Below are 23,573 nucleotides of genomic sequence, written 5' to 3' on the forward strand. Positions count from 1 at the left end.
GCTTTGGGCCAGTGGAGGTTCTGCCAGGGGCGGATTTAGGGATGAGGGCGCCCCTAGGCACAACAATAATGGGTACTTATGTATTATCTGGGCTCCCATGTTAAATACACCCCATTTTTTCATACCCCTACTATCCAACTACGCATGGAGTTGATTTTATATAGTGTGGCGAGCGCAGCGAGCCACCGTGCCCGAAGCGTGGCGAGCGCAGCGAGCCCCGCGAGGGGACGCGGTCTCATAAGAAAAACGGGAGCCCAGATATTACATAAGTACCCAATAATGTTTACTAAGTAGGACAGTTTATAGGGGCAGTATCTGCATGTCCTATCCATTTACACACTATTTAAGATGGAATATAGTACAGTATAGTGGATATTTTGCAGTTATTGGTACATTTTGGGCTGACAGTACTATCACAGGCATCCAAGTGCCGCCCCCAAACATGTGCCGCCCCTAGGCCGGTGCCTCACGTGCCTAATGGGAAATTCGGCTCTGGGTTCTGCTCCACCTCCCATGGGCCTTTTGTAGATTCTTTCAATGCAGCCACGGCACAGTCCAGCCCTACCCCACAAAAGCCCTACTTCTTCAGAAGGGAAGGTACAGTGCAGGGAGGAGGAGAGCCATGCAAGCAGCCAGGAGGAGAGGGATGAGCCGCTGGGGACCCGCTGACGCGTCGCCGGCTTCTTTGCAAAGGCAGCCCTTTGAGATAATAATTGCATATCTTAGTGCATATGCAGTTATTATCAATGCGGTAGCAGCGATGTGCAGCGAAGTGTGGTGGCGGATGTTAGTGTATACCCCCTGTATCCACTTTACACCACTCAGTAGTGCCCTTTATACACAGTACACCACATGGTAATAGTGCCCCTTATATACATAATGCCACACTTTATTGCCCCACATTAGTAATTCCCTTATTCACACAGCAGGAGGCTGCTTGGACAGCAGATGGGTGGGAAACGGCACAGCCAGTGCAGGGCGGCGGGAGTCAGTGTGGGGTGGCAGGGGTCGCAAAAAGAAGCACATAGGCAATACCCCCTGTAGCGGGTTTTAGTTCATACAGAAATGCAGTAAAAACCCAGATTTTTGCTTTAGTGCATCCCACCCACAGTGTGGTGTAATGTCAACAGGGAGCAATACGGTGCAGTGTAACATCAACAAGGAGCGATACAGTGGGGTGTAATGTGAAAAGGGGGCACTACTGTCTGGTGTAACATGACTAAGAGACACTATTGTGTGATGTAATAATGATAATGTTGCACTAGTGTGCAGAGTCATTTGAAGAGTGGGTTACTATTGTGTGGCCACACCGCTTCCCAGCAAGAACATGCCCCTTTTTTGATCTGTCCCTATTTCAAATATGGGGGGGGGGGGGATAGGGGCACCAATGCTGGCATAAGACATAAAATTGAGGATTGCTTTGGGTGAGGGCTGATGGGTTTTGCTGGCTGCTGCTGGAATCTGTGCTGCTGGGTGCTGTGCTGGGAGACAGATGAAGGGTGAGAGGCGAAATTAGCTGCGATGTTAGGGGACACCAGTCAAAATCTTTCCTATGGCTTTAAGTCGGTTATTGCCGACACTGCTTGTATCAAATCAAATTGGAGAGAGATACAGTGCCACCCAATCAGCTCCTAACTGCGATGTTACAGGCTCTATTTTAAAAAATAACCTGAGCTGGTTGGTTGGTATTTTATCTCCATCCACTTTCTCTCCCCAGTATTGGATTGGGGCATGAAGGGCCCATCAGGGGAATTTGGTGGTATGGGCCCTTGCTTAAGGGTGTGACCAGGTTCCAGAGGGGGTGTGGCCAGCCACTACAGAGGTTTGCATTAGAGAGGGCATGGTCTGGGCCCATTGATAAAGATAGATATATAAATATTATATATAGAAAAAAAGGACGCACTCTCCAGTATATAAATGCAAGTAAAAAAGCTGTGTATTTTAGCAATTCAAAAAGATAGCAAACATGTACTCAACGTTTCTGTCCCATAAGGACCTTCATCAGGAGTTCTGCAACAAGTCAATTAAAGCACAGCATGGGCCAAGCAGCAGGATCCTGCTGCTTGGCCCATGCTGTGCTTTAATTGACTTGTTGCAGAACTCCTGATGAAGGTCCTTATGGGACAGAAACGTTGAGTACATGTTTGCTATCTTTTTGAATTGCTAAAATACACAGCTTTTTTACTTGCATTTATATACTGGAGAGTGCGTCCTTTTTTTCTATATAAATGGACTCCTATGTGTTCTGGATGTCACCCTAGAAGATGTATATGCTGGATGGAGTGCGGTCTTATGTTATGGTTATATATATATATATATATATATATATATATATATATCCAAACCAATAGTGTTATGTAGCGCCCTATAGAATTGATCAAGATACTTCTAGTCTTTCCTTTATAATATCATAATTACCATCAACATTTTCCAATATAAAACATTTATTAAAACATTTAAAACAAATCACAATGCAAGTCGAGACAAATTTTCTAGTACAGACGTATTCTTTAGATTTTTAGATCGTGATGGTTTTCAATGGTTACCCATCACGATCTATAAATCTAAAGAATACGTCTGTACTAGAAAATTTGTCTCGACTTGCATTGTGATTTGTTTTAAATGTTTTAATAAATGTTTTATATTGGAAAATGTTGATGGTAATTATGATATTATAAAGGAAAGACTAGAAGTATCTTGATCAATTCTATAGGGCGCTACATAACACTATTGGTTTGGCTATTGGTTGTGGATCTCTCTAGTAGGAGATCAAGTGTTATCAAGCGACCGACCCTGCTTAGCGCAAACTCTAGAGATATTGTGTACTATATATATATATATATATATATATATATATATATATATATATATATATATATATAGACAGAGTGAGTAGAAGAAGGGCACTCAGGGACTAGAAAAGCAGGTGAACGTAGGACAATTTATTGCCTGGAGTCTACGTTTCGGGGTCTCCCCCGTCGTCAGGACAAAATGGCACCAGGGCAAGCTATATCCCTGGACTCATCCTAAGTCCTGGGTGCCGGATCCTTCTCTGGATATATATATGTATATATATATATATATATATATTAAACACTGCTAGTGTATGATGCATGAAAACATACTACATTAATTACAGCAATGCAGTGTAGAAAATACACCATAGTCCTCTGCCGCATCATGTAACATATGTACATTCTATAATTCCGGTGCACTGGTATAGAATGTGGATGCTGATCAGGACAGGAGGAGGTGGGCCCACAGTCAGTGCGGCCCACCGGGGGGTTCCCCTATTCCCCTGTCTCTCCTCACAGCTGGTGAGTTCTGCCCTTGCGGGGGGACAATGGTCATTTTCTCTCGGAAATGTCCACACTATGCCATAGTAGGGGGTGGTGCGCATTCTCAGCGCAGGTTATGCCTTTAATCAGATGGGGCGTTTCAGCTGCCCTATTTTATATAGTTGGGGTGTTTCAGTTGCCGCTATTTTGTAAGCCTAGTTGACTAGAGCCGGTTGTCACGCGCCTTCCTTGCCATCCCTTACCAACAGGGTCGTGCCAAATAATAAATATTCAATGACATGTAACTTTATTGCAGTTGTGTCTGTGTCGTTATTTTTAGTTGATAAGCTATCTTACAGAATGATGTTATAGGTTAATCACAATAAATTACTAGACCCCTTATGTCAACATTTTATTTCATTTGGTCCTGTGAGAGATCTGTGGTAGTGATTTGTGAATACATTATGCAATTGGTTACAAAATGGATTCCTGTATAAAGTCTGCTTTAGTGATCCCTAAGCTTCGGACTATGGGGCTGGTTCTGGTTGACTCGGTAAGCTGTGAGGATTGCAGTTTACTGATTGCTGCCGCAAGTCCTATCGCTACTATGCGAGGGAATGTGTAACGAAGACACCTCCACTCGCACGCCGCCGCCGCTGTAGGAGAAAACTTTCAATGGTCCCCGACCAACACATGGTTTCTACCGCCTTCGCAAATAAAAGTCTGTGGAGACTGAGTTTTATTTGTGGCTGCTGGGACGAAGACAGGGTGGGCGGCTGATATGACGTCAGCCTTCTGCCCCCGGCACACTTCGTCCCACCTGCATTCCCATGGGAACGCCCATGAAACGCTGGACGTTTTCATGGGCGCCGCCTGACCGTGCCGCCATCTTCCCCTGGCCCGCCCCACTCCCTGCAAACGGTTCAGCGACTATACAATTCACCGAAGCCATTCGCAAAGGGACATGTGCATGCGCAGTCCCACAATCATCGGAACAGATCGAATTTGCCCCGTCCTGAGGGAGTTAGAATCACCCCCTATATGACTATATGTAGTTGCAAAATAGCGAGGAATCATGTCAGCAGTATGGGCAGTATTGATCAGATCATTTGGGACTTCCTAAAATCCAGCCTGGCGACCAATATCTACAAACATGACCCATCACAGGCCATCATATGCACACTGGACAGATGGAATCCAGTCCACTGGATGTGTTCTCAGTTGCATAGGTTACCCATGTCCTAGACCTTCACCAAGCACCATGTGGCTCTCCACTGGCAGCGGTGGCCTGTTGGGAGTTGTTCTTCCGCACATGAGAGCCACAGGTCAGGTCAGAGGCCAGCAGTCACACCATACGTCATTAATAATAGGTGATATGCTGAGTGATTGACTTCTCTATAGAATCATTGATGGGCAGGAAACTGCATATTATATACGTTTACAGTGAAACATTATAGACAGAATATTCAGTTGTGAAAGCAATTTGCAGTATGCATGGCATTAAATACATCTATATAGCGAGATTGATGTACATGAATGAATAAAGCTGGCGCTAAAGAGAATACTAGATTTGCGCTATGTAATTGTCGATGAATGATCTAAAATGTGACTGGATGAATGGCATAGTAGCTGGATTATCAGAAGTCTGCTGTGCTCAAGTGGATTATGTGATTATTTTGTAGCATTTGTGTCCAGCTTCTGTGCAATCCCAGAATCCCTCAGTGAACGCCTCCCTCCCCAGTGTCTGTATGATGTAGAGCTAGGGTGAAGTTAATGGTCCCCTGGACACCACCTCACTGCTCTAGCACGCTTCTGAGTCCCAGCTCCAGCTGTAGAGAGTCGGTGGACGGGACAGACCCCGCTTTGTCCTTAATGGGCAATTACTCTCACATGAATGCTGAGTGAGGTTTGGGACACTTGTTCTTTTTCACTTTGCGCATGAAACGGTTAAACTCCCGATTGGCTTTATCCCACTTGTGGATTGCTGTGAGGATGTGCTGGTTCTTCACCTTGCGTCCCAGGACCAGGTATTGTCCGCTCAGCTGCTCCAATTGCGGACAGGGACAATTAGCCCCATTCTTCAGGTAGAGGACCAGATCTCCCCATTCTTTCTTCTGGATAGGCCCTTTCTTTAGTGCTTTCTTCTTCCGCAGAGTCATCTTGCGGTCTCCGCCATCCTTCTTGACTTCCCGCACAGAAACCTTCAGGGCTGCAGTGGGGAGAATGCCAGAAGCATACACAGTTTATTATGATGGAACTAACACACCTTGAATGTATTTTTGCACAACACTCTAAACTATTTTTGTATTTTCTTAAGCCAGATCAGATGTAGTTATTCAGAAAAATCATACAGTAGTTGCCTGCTGTGCTGTACCACATATATCTGTATAACATCCCTGACTAAACAATAAACCAGTGACGTGCATTGGTGGCTGTGAAGAGAGAGGCACCGTCACAGCCACCACCGCACCACCCCGTTCCTGGCCACTGCCAACACCCTCACCCCCCCTCCCAATGGCCGTCACCAACAACAACCCCTCAGGCTCCCCCCACCGCGATCCCCCCCCTCGAGAATCACACTTACCAGGCAGGGGAGCGGGGTGCGAGCACCCGGAGACAGGGAACCGGCAGGAGGGGATGGAGGAGCCGGGTAAGACGTTACTGGGTAGGAGGGGAGGTCAGAAGCTTAAATGACAGAGGCTGCTGTGATTGGACAGCAGCTGGATCTGCTGTCCAATCACAGCAGCCCATGTCAAGTAGGCACTTCTAGAAGTACCGCTTTTTGTATTATTTTTAAAGGTTTATTTTAGCCCACAACTTAACCCTGCCCCAAGCCCCACCCCGATTGATCCCCTTGCAGTTGTTAGTGGGAGGCACACTTATCGGTGCCTCCCAAACTATTTTAAATACTGCAAACTGCAAAAATAATATAAAGAAAATAGCTATGACACAGAATATGGTTCATTGGTATATTCTTTATATTATTTTAAACCGAATGAGAGGGGAAGCACTGCCTCCCCTGACTGCACGTCCCCGCAATAAACTATGCTGGATATCCTACAGTAGAATTTCTGTTATCCTCCCTGCTAACATAGCCTACTTTAAAATCAGAGCAAAACTTTATATTATTTTACACTTTGTCCGATATTATGGTAGTTTATTCCGGCACACCTCCACACGATTTTTCAGAGCATTTCCAACTAATGTTGGAGGAATTGCCAGGTGGGCACAATGGAGCCGATTCAGACCTGTTCGCACAGGTCCGAAGTCATCCCCGTCCCCGATGTTTTTGGTCTTCGCATGCGCATTGTCATCAATTGCTGTGCAAGCACCTTCGGCAAAGTTTCTCTAGCAACTTCAGGCGAGTAGGCAAGTATGAGAAATATGAAGTACTAAAGAGCCAGAGGCAGAACTCTGGGAGGCAATGGAGTCAGCTGCCGCCGGGCTCCTGCTCCCATGGGGGCACCTCTACTCCCCCTGCAAGTTTAAATGAGTTATTTAAAAGCCAACGATATTGCTTCTGTGGCTGAGTTCTTAAAGATATATGTGTTCTCTATCTATCTATCCATCTATCTTTATTTCTTAACAGGAATATATATTTTATATAGGGTTGTGTGTGTGTGTGTGTGATGGGGGGGCACCAATATGTATCTTGCCTCCGGGCAACTGTAACTAACTTACGCCTCTGCAAAGAGCTGATAACCAAGCGTGCAGGGCGGGAATAGTGAAGTGATATGTTAACGCCCACCTCATTTACTATCAGCACATAAATTAGGCGATTAGGTGGTGAGCTGAGAATTGCTTTTACATTTACCGTTACACTCAGTAACATCATACTTGCCTATTTTTAAACTCTCCTCACCGGGAGAAGCCCGGAGAGGAGACTGTCAGCATCACATCTGGGGGCGGGGCCTGATGTAGACATCATCAAGCCCCACCCCCAGCACTGGAAGTCCCACGATTTGCGGGGACTCGAGGAGGGGTGGGGCTAAATGGCGCTACTTGCATATTTAGACCTTCCCCTTGATTACTTAAGTGAGTTGGAAACTGAAGCAGGTGAGTTATCTTGCATTCTGTCTGTCTTGTATTCTTTATCTGTCTTTCTATATAGAGACTGTAATTTTGAGGGAGAAATCTGAGTGTGATTTTGGTTGTGCCTGTATCTGTATAGTGTATTGTTACTAGGTGTGAACAGATACTAGGAGGAGGAGCTAAATGTAGGTGTCAAGGAAGATTAGGGGGAGGAGCTGAGTGTAACAGGGGCCTGACATACTATATAAGGAGGGGCAGAGCTCATTTGGGAGCTTGCTCATTGAGAGAGAAGCTTGCATACTAAAGTGAAGCTTGATTACTTAAGTGAGTTGGAAACTGAAGCAGGTGAGTTAGAATACTGAAAAAGGTGAGTTTGAACACAGTCTAAATTTTCATATTCTGTTTTATTGTAATATATTCATCTTCTTTCTATCCTATTGTAACCTGTTGCTCAATTTTGACATTTAAATTCATTGTATCTATATTTTTCCAACATTGTATGTCATTTTTACTCATTCACTATTATTTTCTCTTATCTTTGCCACACATTTATCGCACCCTGTTTCCCTCTTCACGCCTGCTCACATTTGCCTCACTTCTGACCTTCTCTGTTCCCTTCATCCTCTCACTTGTTGTTGTTTCATACTTAATTGGATTACTCAATCAACCTGATTTTACCCACTGGTCTCCTCTCTGACAGTAGTTCCTTGCCTGTTACCTTCTCTCTCACTCTGTTTTCTACCAAATTTACTACAGACGCTGTCTGTCCTCCCAAATCCCTCTGTCTGCTTTCACTAACCTACCCTCTCACCTTCGGTTCCTCATGGCTGTTAATCTCTCAACTTCACTTTCTCCAACTGCTCCTCCCCCCTCCCATCCCATACCTATCCTGACCACTCGCCCCCGCACCCCCACCCTCCCAATGACCCCCCCTCGCTTCTGCAATCCCAAAAACCTTATCCACATAAATACACAACCCACCCCCCCCTCTTTCCTGTGCACTATGGAACGCCAGATCCATCTGCAACAAACTCCCTGCCATCCATGACCTATTCATCTCTAGAGCATTCCACCTCCTTGCTATCACCGAGACCTGGCTCTCCACCTCTGATTCTGTCTCTCCAGCTGCTCTCTCCCACGGTGGCCTCTCTTTCTCTCACACTCCCAGGCCTGACGGTCGCCAAGGTGGCGGTGTGGGTTTTCTCCTCTCAGCCTCATGCACCCACAGTGTCATTCACCCTGAACCCTCTCTCCTTTTCTCCTCCTTTGAGTCTCACTCTATCCGTCTATACTACCCCTACCACCTCCGTGTCGCTGTAATCTACCGCCCCCCTGGCCCTATCTCCCAATTTCTTGACAACTTCGCCGCCTGGCTTCCACACTTCCTCTCCTCTGACCTGCCATCTGTCATTCTTGGTGACTTTAACATCCCCTTGGATAACCCCGCTGATCCTGGCACCTCCAAACTCCTCTCTCTCTGCTCCTCTCTTGGCCTATCTCAGTGGACTACCTCTCCCACCCACATCCAAGGACACTCCCTCGATCTCGTCTTCTCTCGCTCTTGTTCCCTTACTGACTACACTATCTCAGCTTTTCCTCTTTCTGACCATCACCTCATCTCCTTCTCCCTCACTGCTTCCCCCTCTCCCACCCCCCCTCCCAAGCGCATTGTCTCACGGCATAACGTCAACACACTTGATCTTGCTGCCTTCTCAAACACGCTGTGTCCTCTTCTCGCCCCAATCGCCCTCATGTCCTGCCCGAACCTCGCTGCCTCCCTCTATAATGACACCCTATCTTCGGCATTGGACTCTGCCTGCCCTCCCTCCTCTATCCCCCTTCGATGCTCCAACCCCCAACCGTGGCACTCACCTATCACCCGATTCCTTAAAAAGTGCTCTCGCACTGCTGAGCGCTTCTGGAAGAAATCACGCTCCCTTGCGGATTATCTCCATTTCAAATTCATTCTTTCCTCCTTCAGCTCTGCCCTTGCTCTGGCCAAGGAATCCTACTTTAAGTCCCTCATCCTTTCCCAATCATCCAATCCCCGCAGGCTCTTCGCCACCTTCAACTCCTTGCTCTCCCCCCCTCCTCCAGCTCTTCCGTCCTCCATCGTAGCCGCTGATTTTGCTACCTACTTTTCAACCAAAATCTCCTCTCTCAGGACTGCCATCACTGCTGCCATGACCTCACCCTCTCCCTCCTCCCCTCCTACATCTCCACTCCCCTCCTTCCAACCCCTGTCCTCATTTTACCCCACCACTGCTGCTGAAGTCCACTCTATCCTTCAATCCGCTTCTCCCTCCACCTGCCCGCTTGATCCTATCCCCTCCAATATTATCCGTCGTCTCAGTCCATCAGTCTGCTCTCACCTGGCTCACCTCTTTAATCTTTCCCTATCCTCTGGGATCTTCCCTTCCTCCTTCAAACACGCTCTTGTCTCCCCAATTCTCAAAAAAACAAATCTGGACCCCAACTCTCCATCCAACTACAGGCCCATCTCCCTCCTCCCTTTTGCCTCCAAACTCCTAGAACGTCTGACCTATAATCGTCTCCTAAGCCACCTTACTGCTAACTCCATTCTAGACCCCCTCCAATCCGGGTTCCGCCCTTTACATTCCACTGAAACTGCCCTGACCAAAGTCACTAACGATCTACTATCGGCTAAATCCAAAGGCCTCTTCTCTATCCTCATCCAGCTTGATCAGTCGGCTGCCTTTGACACTGTTGACCACCCTCTCCTGCTCAACACCCTCCGCTCCTTTGGCATCACTGGCACGGTCTTCTCCTGGTTCACCTCATACCTCTCCGATCGCTCCTTCTCCGTCTCCACTCCGAGCTCCTCCTCTCCTACTACCCCCCAGCCAGTCGGTGTTCCCCAAGGGTCAGTCCTTGGCCCTCTCCTCTTCTCCCTCTACACCACCTCTCTGGGCACCCTCATCAGCTCCTATGGTTTTCATTACCACCTTTATGCTGATGATACCCTAATCTATCTCTCCTCCCCCGACTTATCCCCATCACTTCTGTCCAAGGTCTCCGAATGCCTCACGGCCATCTCAGCCTGGATGACCCAACGCTTCCTGAAACTAAACATGGCTAAAACTGAACTTCTAATCTTCCATCCCCCGAACATCCCCTCTTCTCCCACTATCTCCATCAGCATTGGTGAAACCGAGATCACGTCCACCGACCAAACGCGCTGCCTCGGTGTCATCATTGACTCCTCCCTCTCTTTCACCCCCCACATTCGTGCTCTCTCACAGTCTTGCCGCTTTCACCTACGCAACATCTCACGCATCAGACCATTCCTCTCCACTGACTCGACCAAAATTCTCATTCACTCTCTTGTCATCTCCCGCCTTGACTACTGCAACATCCTTCTCTCTGGGCTACCTCTCACCCGCCTCGCACCTCTCCAATCCATTCTTAACGCTGCTGCTAGGCTCATCTTCCTCTCCCGCCGCTCTACCTCCGCCTCCCCCCTCTGTTTATCTCTTCACTGGCTCCCCATTCCTTTCCGAGTTCTCTTTAAACTCCTCACCACCACCTACAAGGCTCTCTCCTCCTCCACAGCTCCCTACCTCTCTTCACTGATCTCTATCCACACTCCCTCCCGTCCTCTTCGCTCCATCGCTGACCGCCGACTGACCTCTCACCTAATCACCTCCTCCCACTCCCGTGTCCAAGATTTCTCTCGCGCTGCCCCCCTGCACTGGAACAACCTCCCGCCACCCATCAGGCTATCTGATTCCCTTACCTCCTTCAAGCGCTCCCTCAAAACCCACTTTTTTCGACTAGCCTATCCCTCCTCCTAACCTCTTTTGATCCTCCTATCCTGCCTCCGTTCCCCTCCGTTCCTACTTATCCTATTGTATTTCGTTCGTCCACCCACCTATTTTTAGTATGTTAACTCTTATGAGCAGGGCCCTCCTTCCTCACGTACTCACCCTACCTCATTACCTCACCTGTGCTCCTGTCCTGTTCTTCCCTTCCTCTACTTCATCTTCGGTCTCCTTGACTATCTTGACACCTACTTCTGAACTGATGCTGATTTTAGTTCTACCAGCTATACCCCTATTTATACTGTATCCTTCTACACACCCTGTACGTTACCTTGTAATTTGTTTTTTTTTTGCTATGTACGGCGCTGCGGACACTTTGTGGCGCCTTATAAATAAACGTACTACTACTACTACTACTACTTCCCCTCCCCGCGAAAAGCCACAAATCGCGGTAATTCAACGAGGCGGCCGGGCAGCTGCTGGGGAGATGTGGAGGGTGAGGCAGAATCTGGGAGGATTGCCCACCTTTCCGGGGGCCAGGAGGGTAGGCAACCCTGAGTAACATTTAGCATTGGGCCAGATGTATCAAGCTTCAAAAAGTGATAAAGTTGAGAGCGATAAACAGCCAGTCAATCAGCTACTAACTGTCCTTTTTCAAACCCAGCCTGTAACATGATAGTTAGGAGCTGATTGGCTGGTGGTTTATCCCAATCCATTTTATCACTTTTTGAAGCTTGATACATCTGGCCCATTATTAGGTATATATTGTTAGGAGTCATCACCTATGACTCCTATCTTTCTGCCTGGCATGGGATTATTCCAGCCTGTGTGTGTCTGTGTGTGTTTACTCGCTGGTGGCCTCCAGTGGTCAGCCTGGACCATTGCAGCTCACTCAGTGGTGTGTTATTAGGACTCAGGTGTGGCGTAATTAGGCTGCTAGCTTGCAGAGCTCACCTGCAGGCAATGTGTGATTATCACCTCCTTGTGCTCACTATTTAAACCCTCTGCTCACTCACTCCCTTACCAGTTATACTGTTCAGTCCCAGACTGTCTTGTCAGCCGTGTGCAAAGCCTGTAGTGCAGAGCTCCCAGCCAGAGTCCGGTGTGCTACTTTTCCCAGCTTTGTGGATCCTGCCTTGCAATCCCTTGGTAATTCCTGGTCCCTGAGTCCTCCAGAGTCTCGCAGTGTTGGTTCCTGCATCCTGCCCTGCTGCAGCTAAGTGTCCATTGGACTTTTGCATTGTATTCCTCCTGTGTCCTGGTTTCCCTAATACCAGCCTGGGTGTCTGCATTGTGGGGCTTTTTCCTCGCAGTGCAGGATAGTACAGTTGAGGATTATTATTATTGCATACCATCTTCTGAGCATTGTTGCCATTGTCTATTATTGCATACCATCATCTGAGCATTGTTGCTATTGTTTATTATTGTGTGTCATCTCCTGAGCATTGTTGCTCCCCTGGGGTTTCTGGGAGTTCCCCGTTTCTTGTGGGAATTAGTTAGCTTATCCCCTTGCTCTCTCCTGGCCTCGGCAGACGTGTTGTCTGTACATAAGACCTGCCTGTAACGGAGTCTGGGTGGACCTAATTCGCCCTTACAGCCGGGACGGGTACAGGCGAAGCCTAGCCCTGCACATGTCCGTCGACTCCAGTGAGAGGCAACGGAGTTAGGTTGGTGGGGACACTCCCAGAACCCTTACATATATATTCGGTTCTCTATGATACCAGGAACAGGAGACTGTTTTAAGACAATATATGCAGCTCCCAGTCTCTCCACCCCCCCCCCCCCCCCCCCCCCCCCCCAGGGTTTCAGATTAATTTCCAGTAGACCCTGAGCTCTCTTACCGAATTCACTGGCACACATGTGTTCATAGAGAGAGTCTGCTTTTATCTCGCTGTCACACTGTGGGCACACCTCCGTCCCTGTGTAATACAGAAAGACATACAAGACATCAGTGACTTTCAGCATTAAATTATCTACATCAGACCTAGGCAACTGGCAGAGACAGACACATACATTCTAATACTAGAGAAGGACATACAAATAACATATACTACAGAAAACGGCATGACAGCATACATTTACATACAAGGACTTGCAGAGGACAGATAATCAAGGCTGGGGGCAATTAGATTGAATCCAACCCAGAAGCATTCATTGCATGTACCAGACGTGCCACAAACGTGCTATAGACTGCACAATACAATGTTCAGGGCTATTTGCAGTGTAGTAGAAACTCTTGGACCTGTAAATTTATTTATTAATTTATTTATTAACAGTTTCTTATATAGGTGAAATCGGTGTGGTATGGCGTCCCGACAGTCAAGATTCTGATGGTCAGTATACCATCATCGGAATCCCGACCACCGGTACTCCGACGGCGGCGAGTGCAATGATGCCCCTTGCAGAATCACTGGACTGGTCACACTGCGGGCTCCCACAAGGGAGAAAAGCCCTTGTCAGTTGGTATCCCGACTGTTGGGCATTTAAACGGTCGGGATTATGATGCCGATGTCGTGATCATCTATCACTATTACTCTATATATCCCCTCCCAATACTTCTCCTATTACTCCATATATCCCCTCCCAATACTTCTCCTATTACTCCATATATCCCCTCCCAATACTTCTCCTATTACTCCATATATCCCCTCCCAATACTTCTCCTATTACACCATATATCCCCTCCCAATACTTCTCCTATTACACCATATATGCCCTCCCAATACTTCTCCTATTACATCATATATCCCCTCCCAATACTTCTCCTATTACACCATATATCCCCTCCCAATACTTCTCCTATTACTCCATATATCCCCTCCCTATACTTCTCCTATTACTCCATATATCCCCTCCCAATACTTCTCCTATTACACCATATATCCCCTCCCAATACTTCTCCTATTACTCCATATATACCCTCCCAATACTTCTCCTATTACACCATATATCCCCCCCAATACTTCTCCTATTACTCCATATATCCCCTCCCTATACTTCTCCTATTACTCCATATATCCCCTCCCAATACTTCTCCTATTACACCATATATCCCCTCCCAATACTTCTCCTGTTACTCCATATATCCCCTCCCAATACTTCTCCTATTACACCATATATCCCCTCCCAATACTTCTCCTATTACTCCATATATACCCTCCCAATACTTCTCCTATTACACCATATATCCCCCCCAATACTTCTCCTATTACTCCATATATCCCCTCCCTATACTTCTCCTATTACTCCATATATCCCCTCCCAATACTTCTCCTATTACACCATATATCCCCTCCCAATACTTCTCCTATTACTCCATATATACCCTCCCAATACTTCTCCTATTACACCATATATCCCCCCCAATACTTCTCCTATTACTCCATATATCCCCTCCCTATACTTCTCCTATTACTCCATATATCCCCTCCCAATACTTCTCCTATTACACCATATATCCCCTCCCAATACTTCTCCTGTTACTCCATATATCCCCTCCCAATACTTCTCCTATTACACCATATATCCCCTCCCAATACTTCTCCTATTACTCCATATATACCCTCCCAATACTTCTCCTATTACACCATATATCCCCCCCAATACTTCTCCAATTACACCATATATCCCCTCCCAATACTTCTCCTATTACACCATATATCCCCTCCCAATACTTCTCCTATTACACCATATATCCCCTCCCAATACTTCTCCTGTTACTCCATATATCCCCTCCCAATACTTCTCCTGTTACTCCATATATCCCCTCCCAATACTTCTCCTATTACTCCATATATGCCCTCCCAATACTTCTCCTATTACACCATATATCCCCTCCCAATACTTCTCCTATTACACCATATATCCCCCCAATACTTCTCCTATTACTCCATATATCCCCTCCCTATACTTCTCCTATTACTCCATATATCCCCTCCCAATACTTCTCCTGGGTTGGGATCATTTGGTCTATTGCATTATGGTAGAAAGTCATTAGGTAGAATCCATTAGGTCGACATGCTAAAAGGTCGACATGATTCTAGGTCGACATGGGAAAAGGTCGACATGATTCTAGGTCGAAAGGTCATTAGTTCGACAGGTCATTAGTTCGACAAGGTCATTAGTTCGACATTGTCTATGTCGACATTCACAAGGTCGACATGGGGTTTTTCACTGTTTTTTTACCTGAATGTCAACACAGTCGACATGGACACAGTTTAAAGTGCACTGCATCCCCTCGCATCGCTCGCTGCGCTCGCTATGCGTCGGGCACGGTGCCTCGCTACGCTCGGCACACTATTTTATTCTCCCACCACGCCCTAGTGGATGGTAGGGCATGAAAAACCGCCTGTCGGCACATGTTGGCTCAAAAAACAGTGAAAAACTCCATGTCGACCTTGTGAATGTCGACATAGACAATGTCGAACTAATGACCTTGTCGAACTAATGACCTGTCGAACTAATGACCTTTCGAACTAGAATCATGTCGACTTTTTCCCATGTCGACCTAGAGTCATGTCGACCTTTTAGCATGTCGACCTAATGGATTCGACCTAATGACTGTCTACCATAATGCAGTAGACCAAATGACCGCATCCCCTTCTCCTATTACACCATATATCCCCTCCCAATACTTCTCCTATTACTCCATATATCCCCTCCCTATACTTCTCCTATTACTCCATATATCCCCTCCCAATACTTCTCCTATTACACCATATATCCCCTCCCAATACTTCTCCTATTACTCCATATATATCCTCCCAATACTTCTCCTATTACACCATATATCCCCCCCAATACTTCTCCTATTACTCCATATATCCCCTCCCTATACTTCTCCTATTACTCCATATATCCCCTCCCAATACTTCTCCTATTACACCATATATCCCCTCCCAATACTTCTCCTGTTACTCCATATATCCCCTCCCAATACTTCTCCTATTACACCATATATCCCCTCTCAATACTTCTCCTATTACTCCATATATACCCTCCCAATACTTCTCCTATTACACCATATATCCCCTCCCAATACTTCTCCTGTTACTCCATATATCCCCTCCCAATACTTCTCCTATTACACCATATATCCCCTCCCAATACTTCTCCTATTACTCCATATATGCCCTCCCAATACTTCTCCTATTACACCATATATCCCCTCCCAATACTTCTCCTATTACACCATATATCCCCTACCAATACTTCTCCTATTACACCATATATCCCCTACCAATACTTCTCCTGTTACTCCATATATCCCCTCCCAATACTTCTCCTATTACTCCATATATACCCTCCCAATACTTCTCCTATTACACCATATATCCCCTCCCAATACTTCTCCTATTACTCCATATATCCCCTCCCAATACTTCTCCTATTACACCATATATCCCCTCCCAATACTTCTCCTATTACACCATATATCCCCTCCCAATACTTCTCCTATTACTCCATATATCCCCTCCCAATACTTCTCCTATTACTCCATATATCCCCTCCCAATACTTCTCCTATTACTCCATATATCCCCTCCCAATACTTTTCCTATTACACCATATATATATAAATCCTATTATGCCATATATCCCCTCCCTATACTTCTCCTATTATGCCATACAGTATATCATCTCACAATAATTCTTATCACTTCATATATCCCTTCACAGTAAATCATACTATGCTACATGCAGAGCCTCCATTATTAATATAATAATTATACCTGCTGCTGCTGCATCCTCCTGTCACGTATGACGCAATAGTGCCTATTTTCCTTCTATCGTTCCAATAATTCTTATTTCTCCATATATACCATCTCTCACTAACTCCTATTTCTCCATATATCATCTCTCAATAACTCTTATTTTTCTATATATCATCTCTCTATGGGGCAGATGTATCATAGCAGCGCTTATCGCGCTATGTTATGTATTAACATCTTGTCTGCCGAAGCGGGGGAGCGTTAACTCCCCCCTTCGGCGATGTCCCTTTCTGAAGATAGCGCATCAGTTAATACTGATGCGCTATCTCCTGTCCCCCGGCCGGCAGCACTGGGCATGCGCGGGATCTCGCTGTTCACGCGAGATCCCCAGCGCAGCCCACAGCTGACAGCAGGGACAGCGCTGTCCCTGCTGTTTAGATAGGGCTTCGCCAGCCTGATGCTGGCGAAGCCAAACACGGCTTCGTGCGGAACGGTCAGCGATGCTGACCGTTCATACATTCGGCCTGCTATCATTTTGATAGCAGCGCCGATATGGACAGGGGCGCATAGCGCCCCTGTCCATTACCGCATCCCAGCCGCATCATACATGGGGGAGAAGCGGTATCAGTGCACATAACGTGCGCTAATACCCCTTCTCCCCCATAACGACCGTTCATACATCTGCCCCATTAACTCCTATGTCTCCATATATCAGCTCTCAATGAGGCAGATGTATTAAGCATGGAGAAGAGATAAACTGGAGTTAAAGTGGAGATAACATGCAAAGAGATAAAGCACCAGCCAATCAGCTCCCAACTGTTATTTTAAAACACAGTTCATTGGCTGGTGCTTTATCTCCTTTCACTTTATCTCCAGTGTATCTCTTCTACAGGTTTAATACATCTGCCCCAATAACTCTTATTTCTCCATATAATGCAGGGCTCGACGAAATCTGGGGGCCAGGTCACCACGGCGACCAGATTCTGCTTCCTGGCGACCAGATTACAGTGGTGTGTGTGTGCAGTTGTGTCTCCTGCTCACGGCGGAAGTACCTGCATGGATCAGAGGAGAGACCTTTCCTGCTGCTGCCCCAGCACAGACCCCAGAGAGAAGCACCCCAGCCACCATGTTCCGCTTCTGGGAAGCAGCAGGTACAGTGGAGAGTTAGGGGCGTGCATGCTAGCATCAGCATTGGCCCATTGCCCCAATACATCTCTGATGCATGGGTGCCTTCACCTGGCAGAAGCACTGCTGTTTCCAGTTACCCAGATTTGCATGAAACCCCTGGCATTAAGCACGAAACCCATAGCAACGAGCATGTAGGTAAGCAGAACTTATGTGGCATAATAGGCATTACAGCACTTGGTATTATATGTAATGGGTATTACAGGGCGTAGCATGTGTAATGGGAATTCCAGTGTGGTATAATGTGTAATGGGCATTATGGTGTGTGGTATATTATATATAATGGGCATTACGGCATGTGGTATAGTATGTAATGGGTGTGTGATGTGTAATATGCATTAAGGTGTAAATTTTTGGCAAGCACTGTCCCTGTTTTTAGTTTGTCTGGCTCCTACACTTTCATCCTGGCTCCTAGATTTTAAAAAGATTTGTCTAGCCCTGTCTTAATAACTCTTGTTTCTCCATATATCATATCTCAGTAACTGATATTTCTCCATATACCATCTCACAATAACTGATATTTCTCCATATATCATCTCTCAATAACTCCTATTTCTTCATATATCAGCTCTCAATAACTGACAATTCTCCATATATCATCTCTTGATAACTCCTATTTCTCCATATATCATCTCTAAATAACTCCTTTTTCTCCACATATCAGCTCTCAATGGTGGGGGATGTTCTAACATCCACACCCCAGCTCCACCCCCTATCTCCGCCCATCGCATTCATAATTATCGCATATGCACTAACATATGCGATAATTATGGCAAAGGACAGCTCTTGCGTTAAGTCCATGGGGACCCGGCGGCTGGGGACCCGGTGGCTCTCCCCTCCCTCCCTTACCTGGCGCTGCTGCGCCAGTCTCTCCTCCTCCCTGCACCCGGAAGGGGACCAGTGCAGGGAGAAGGAGGTCACAGGTCCGAGCAGCACAGCTCTGTGCTGCCCGGACACAGGTTGCGGGGCGGCTGTGGGTAGGTGTGGGGTGGCGGAGGGTTGCGGTAGGCTTCTATGGGGCATCGCCAGATTTTTCTGGCGATGCCCCCCGCCGTGGTAACCTGGCGGGGGATGCTTAGTGCATCCCAAAATGCGGTAAAAACACCGATAACGGGGTTTTTACAGCATTTTTAGCTTAGAGAATCTCCCCTAATAACTGATATTTCTCCATATTTCATCTCTCAATAACTCTTATTTCCATAATATATAATCTTTCAATAACTCCTATTTGACCATATATCATCTCTCAATAACTCCTATTTGACCATATATCATCTCTCAATAACCCTTTTTTCTCCATATATCATCTCTCAATTAGTCCTATTTCTCCACATATAAGCTCTCAATAACTGATATTTTTCCATATATCATCTCTCAATAACTCTTATTTCCATAATATATAATCTTTCAATAACTCCTATTTGACCATATATCATCTCTCAATAACTCCTATTTGACCATATATCATCTCTCAATAACCCTTTTTTCTCCATATATCATCTCTCAATAACTCCTATTTCTCCATATATCATCTCTCAATGGGGGCGATTCTCTAACACAGAAATGCGGTAAAAACCTTTTACCGCATTTCTGTATGTTCTGTCCCCCCTCCGCAGTGTCACCGCTGCGGAGGGAATTGCTGGCAAAAGCTGGCGATTCCCTGCAGAAGCCTATGGGCTTCTTACCGCAGCGCTGTTTGAGGGATCCGTCATGGACCCGGAAGTCCAGCACCGGCGCCGCATCGCAAGGGACAGCTCTTATCGCAAAAGCTGTCCCTTGCGTTAATAACCGCATAAGTGGTTATTAATAATGCGATGCCCGGCGATACAGGGCAGCGGATGTTAGAACATCCCTCCCAATAACTCCTATTTCTCCTTATATCATCTCTCAATAACTCTTATTTCTCCATATATCATCTCTCAATAACTCTTATTTCTCCATATACCATCTCTCAATAACTGAAATTTCTCCATATACCATCTCTCAATAACTGATATTTCTCCATATATCATCTCTCAATAACTCTTATTTCTCCACAGCTCCTCCCATTATGCTGCATAACCACATCTGTCCGGTGCAGCTGTACTGGATGCCTAGCCAAATCTCCATGTGTCAGAACTGAGACTCACCTCTTGGAGTTGCTGGTGTAAGGAGTGACACTCACACGTCTAGTGACACATTTAGCTGACTGTCTCTCTCTGTGACCTCGCTATCAGACTCTGATGTGTAAATGGATGACAGTCTTGCTTCCTGCTCCATCTGACATACATAGCACAGCTGTGCTTCCCGTGGGAACACCGAATGTGACCGCTGGCCCACCCAGTCATCCCTTTTATCATTCAGAATTAGGGAAGACTACAGGAGTCAGGGATTCTCCTATGGCACCCATTAGCTAAAGCACGAGCTGTAACCCTTCTGTCTGATTAGGATTGATTGCTAGCCTTTGGGACAATGTAGATATATTTATTGGTCGCTCTGATTAGAGGCAGGTCCGGACGGCCCCCTAAATCTAATAGTCCAGTCTAGGTGGAAAAAGTAGCAGAGCAAAAATATTTGTGAAAGCCTCCTTAAGAATAAATGTCAATCAGTCAGTCGCTGCCATGATGGAACACAGCAATTTACAGACAATCCAAGCAACCCAGAGGCAGCTGCAACTTTATGGCATTGGCCTTTGTGACTGACAACTGCCCTTCCCTGGAGGCTTTAGTCATTAAAACATCAGCTGTCAGCGGTTCAATTAGCCCCCTGCTATCCCAGGCCGTTATCTCCTGCTGATAAAGACCCCTGGTGCCTGGTCCATGTTTATATATAATAGTGGTCTACTCTACAGCTGCATTCACAGGTATGCCCTGTGGCATAGACTGTGTATATATCTATATCTATCCCATCCAAATGCAAGTAAGGACAGAAGAACCAGCACACCACAGTTTCAAATGCTTAAAGTGCTTTAGTATTGAATAAATAAAAATGTCACAGGCATCAATCCAACTTGTAATCAGAATGTCATGGGTACTTATCAAATCTTCTGAGGGAGCTGTCTAGACAATCCACGCAGCCTATCCCTTTCCATGACCCTTATCTGCCCAACAGCCGTTTCGGAGAACCACCTCCTTCATCAGGGGGATAAGGTTTACTAAGCCAACCTGTGACTAAAATAGGGGACAGGGTGCCCGCCAAAATCAAACCGCACCTGTAACTCACCTAGATATCTGCAGTCACACCATGCTCCCATTCCCGGCCGCCCATCTTCCAGCTCATGCAAGGTGCCACTAGCCCACAACGCCCTTACTAGTGCCACTAGCCCACAACGCCCTTACTTCTAAGCATATACAGATGGGGCATGGCTCAGCTTTGCAGGGGATGGCGACGCCAGCCGCCATCCCCCGCCAGCCGCCATCTGTATAGCGAGAAGGGGACGCACGCACGAGAGGCGCGCGCGTCCCGCTTCCAGCGCTTCCCCCGGGTCACCTCCGGCTTGTCGGCGGTCACCGGGGGTCCCTGCCGCTTGCCCGCACACCCCCCTAACCCTGAAGCGGAGACGGACAGGGTTCCCGTCGCCCCGCCGACGGAGATTGAGATGCGCGTGCGACGCACGCGCGTCTCAGTCAGATGGTGAGCCGGGCTGCTGGCAGATCGCCAGCAGTGACATTCTGGTGATTCGCCAGCAAAGAAGAGGCCTGCCCCATCTGTAGGTGGAGTCTTCCCCTAGATGCACAACCCCCAGTATACCAATCTCTAAATTAATTCAATTAATCATTTAAAAGAGTGCCCCAACAAAAAGAGAAGTGATAAAGTGTCTGGAACATTATCACCGGCCAATCAGCTCCTGACTGTTAAGATACAGGCTTGGTGTAAAAAGGGACAGTTGATTGGCTGGTGATAAAGTACCAGGCCCTTTATCACTTCTCCCTAATCACTGCTTCATACCATGCCCCACTGTGAGGGGTATTCAATGTGTAGGTCACGGCGGTCAAGCTTGCTCGACCGCCGTGACCCTGTCCTGTTCACGGTCAGCTCGACCAAGAACATGCAGGCGGGATTCAATGTCCCGCCTGCCGGTGATCGAGAAGGGGGCGTGGCCGCGAGGTGCGTCCGGGAAGAGGCGAGCTGCAGCCGGGCTCGTTCTGCCGAGAAACCCTGCTCAATGCTGTCGGGGAAGACAGCATTGAATAGGGCCCGGCAACCATCTCGATTGAGTACCCCCATAAGTCTCTGGGCCCCATAGCAACAGCATACCTTGCACACGCTTGCCTACTCTCCTGCAAGTGGCGGGAGACTCATGGTTGTTTGGGTGGTCCACCTCACCCACAGAACAGCGGCCACCACCAGCTTCTGTGTGAAGTGGTCAGGGTAAGGAGTTTAGCAGGAGATTGACAGAACTAAATTGAGGGGGTGGGGATAAATTATGCAAATTCACAACATTTAGCCCTGCCACCTACCAGCAGACCTATAAATTGCAACATTTAGGGGTAGGCCTAGTGCTGTATAGTGCATACATTACGCAGTTCATCGATAATCGTCCGCTGTATTAATTTGCAGCCACGCGATCAGGTCTGAATCATGCCCTATGTACATTGGGGGTATGCAAGGGTGCCGAGAGGGGGGAGCAGGTACAGTTTACCCGGGCCCAGGCCTGTCAGGGGGGCCCGGGTCTGGACACACCGTTTTTTTAAATTTGGTGATGAGTGTACTGGGTCTGAGTGCGCCGTAGTCAACTTTTCAATGGCAGCATTGGGAGTGCGGATGTGGGCCGGCATGGGGGCCAGCATCACAGAGGTCCTTCCACTCTCCGACACCAGGGCCTGCTGAGAGCCTGCCACGTGATTTGGGAGTTTACCCCTGGCAGAGCATGTTAACCCCTGGCAGAGCATGTAACCCCATGCATAGCATGAAACCCCTGGCATAGCATGTAACCCCTGGCAGAGCAGGTTAATCCCATGGCAAAGAGCATGTCAACCCCTGGCAGAGAATGTCAACCCCTGGCAGAGCATGTAACTCTGGGCAGAGCATGTAACCCCTGGCAGAGCATGTAACCCCTGGCAGAGCAGGTTAATCCCATGGCAAAGTGTATGTTAACCCCTGGCAGAGCATGTAACTCTGGGCAGAGCATGTAACTCTGGGCAGAGCATGTAACCACTGGCAGAGCATGTAACCCCTGGCAGAGCAGGTTAATCCCATAGCAAAGAGCATGTTAACCCCTGGCAGAGCATGTAACCCCTGGCAGAGTATGTAACCCCTGGCAGAGCATGTAACCCCTGGCAGAGCAGGTTAATTTCATGGCAAAGAGCATGTTAACCCCTGGTAGAGAATGTTAACCCCTGGCAGAGCATGTAAACCCATGGCAACGAGATTGTTAACCCCTGGTAGAGCATGTTAACCCCTGGCATCAAGCATGAAGCCCAGAGCATTTTGGTAAGTGGAACTTACAGTATGTGGCATAATATGTGTGGTATTATATGTAACTGTCTATTACAGTGTGTGGCATAATATGCAATGAGCATTACGGTGTGTGGAATAATGTGTAATGGGCATTATGGCATGTGGTAAAATATGTAATAGGTATTACAGTGTATGGTGTAATGTGTA

The 23,573-nt window shown here is 47.1% G+C and overlaps 1 protein-coding gene across 1 annotated transcript in view; it reads right to left on the minus strand.

The window, feature by feature from the left end:
* Positions 1–2,715: 2,715 nt before the first annotated feature.
* SFRP1 (secreted frizzled related protein 1) overlaps positions 2,716–23,573 on the minus strand; it is a 28,482-nt gene continuing 7,624 nt past the window's right edge. Inside the window, exons 2-3 of the mRNA XM_083184747.1 lie at positions 12,934–13,011; positions 2,716–5,487 (exon numbers count right to left, since the gene is read on the minus strand). Coding sequence (XP_083040873.1) covers positions 5,165–5,487; positions 12,934–13,011 — 401 coding nt within the window. The 3' untranslated portion in view covers positions 2,716–5,164. The remainder of the gene's footprint in view (positions 5,488–12,933; positions 13,012–23,573) is intronic.

This window comes from Crinia signifera, chromosome 4, assembly GCF_055691185.1.
Source record: "Crinia signifera chromosome 4, ASM5569118v1, whole genome shotgun sequence".
Lineage (NCBI taxonomy): Eukaryota > Metazoa > Chordata > Amphibia > Anura > Myobatrachidae > Crinia > Crinia signifera.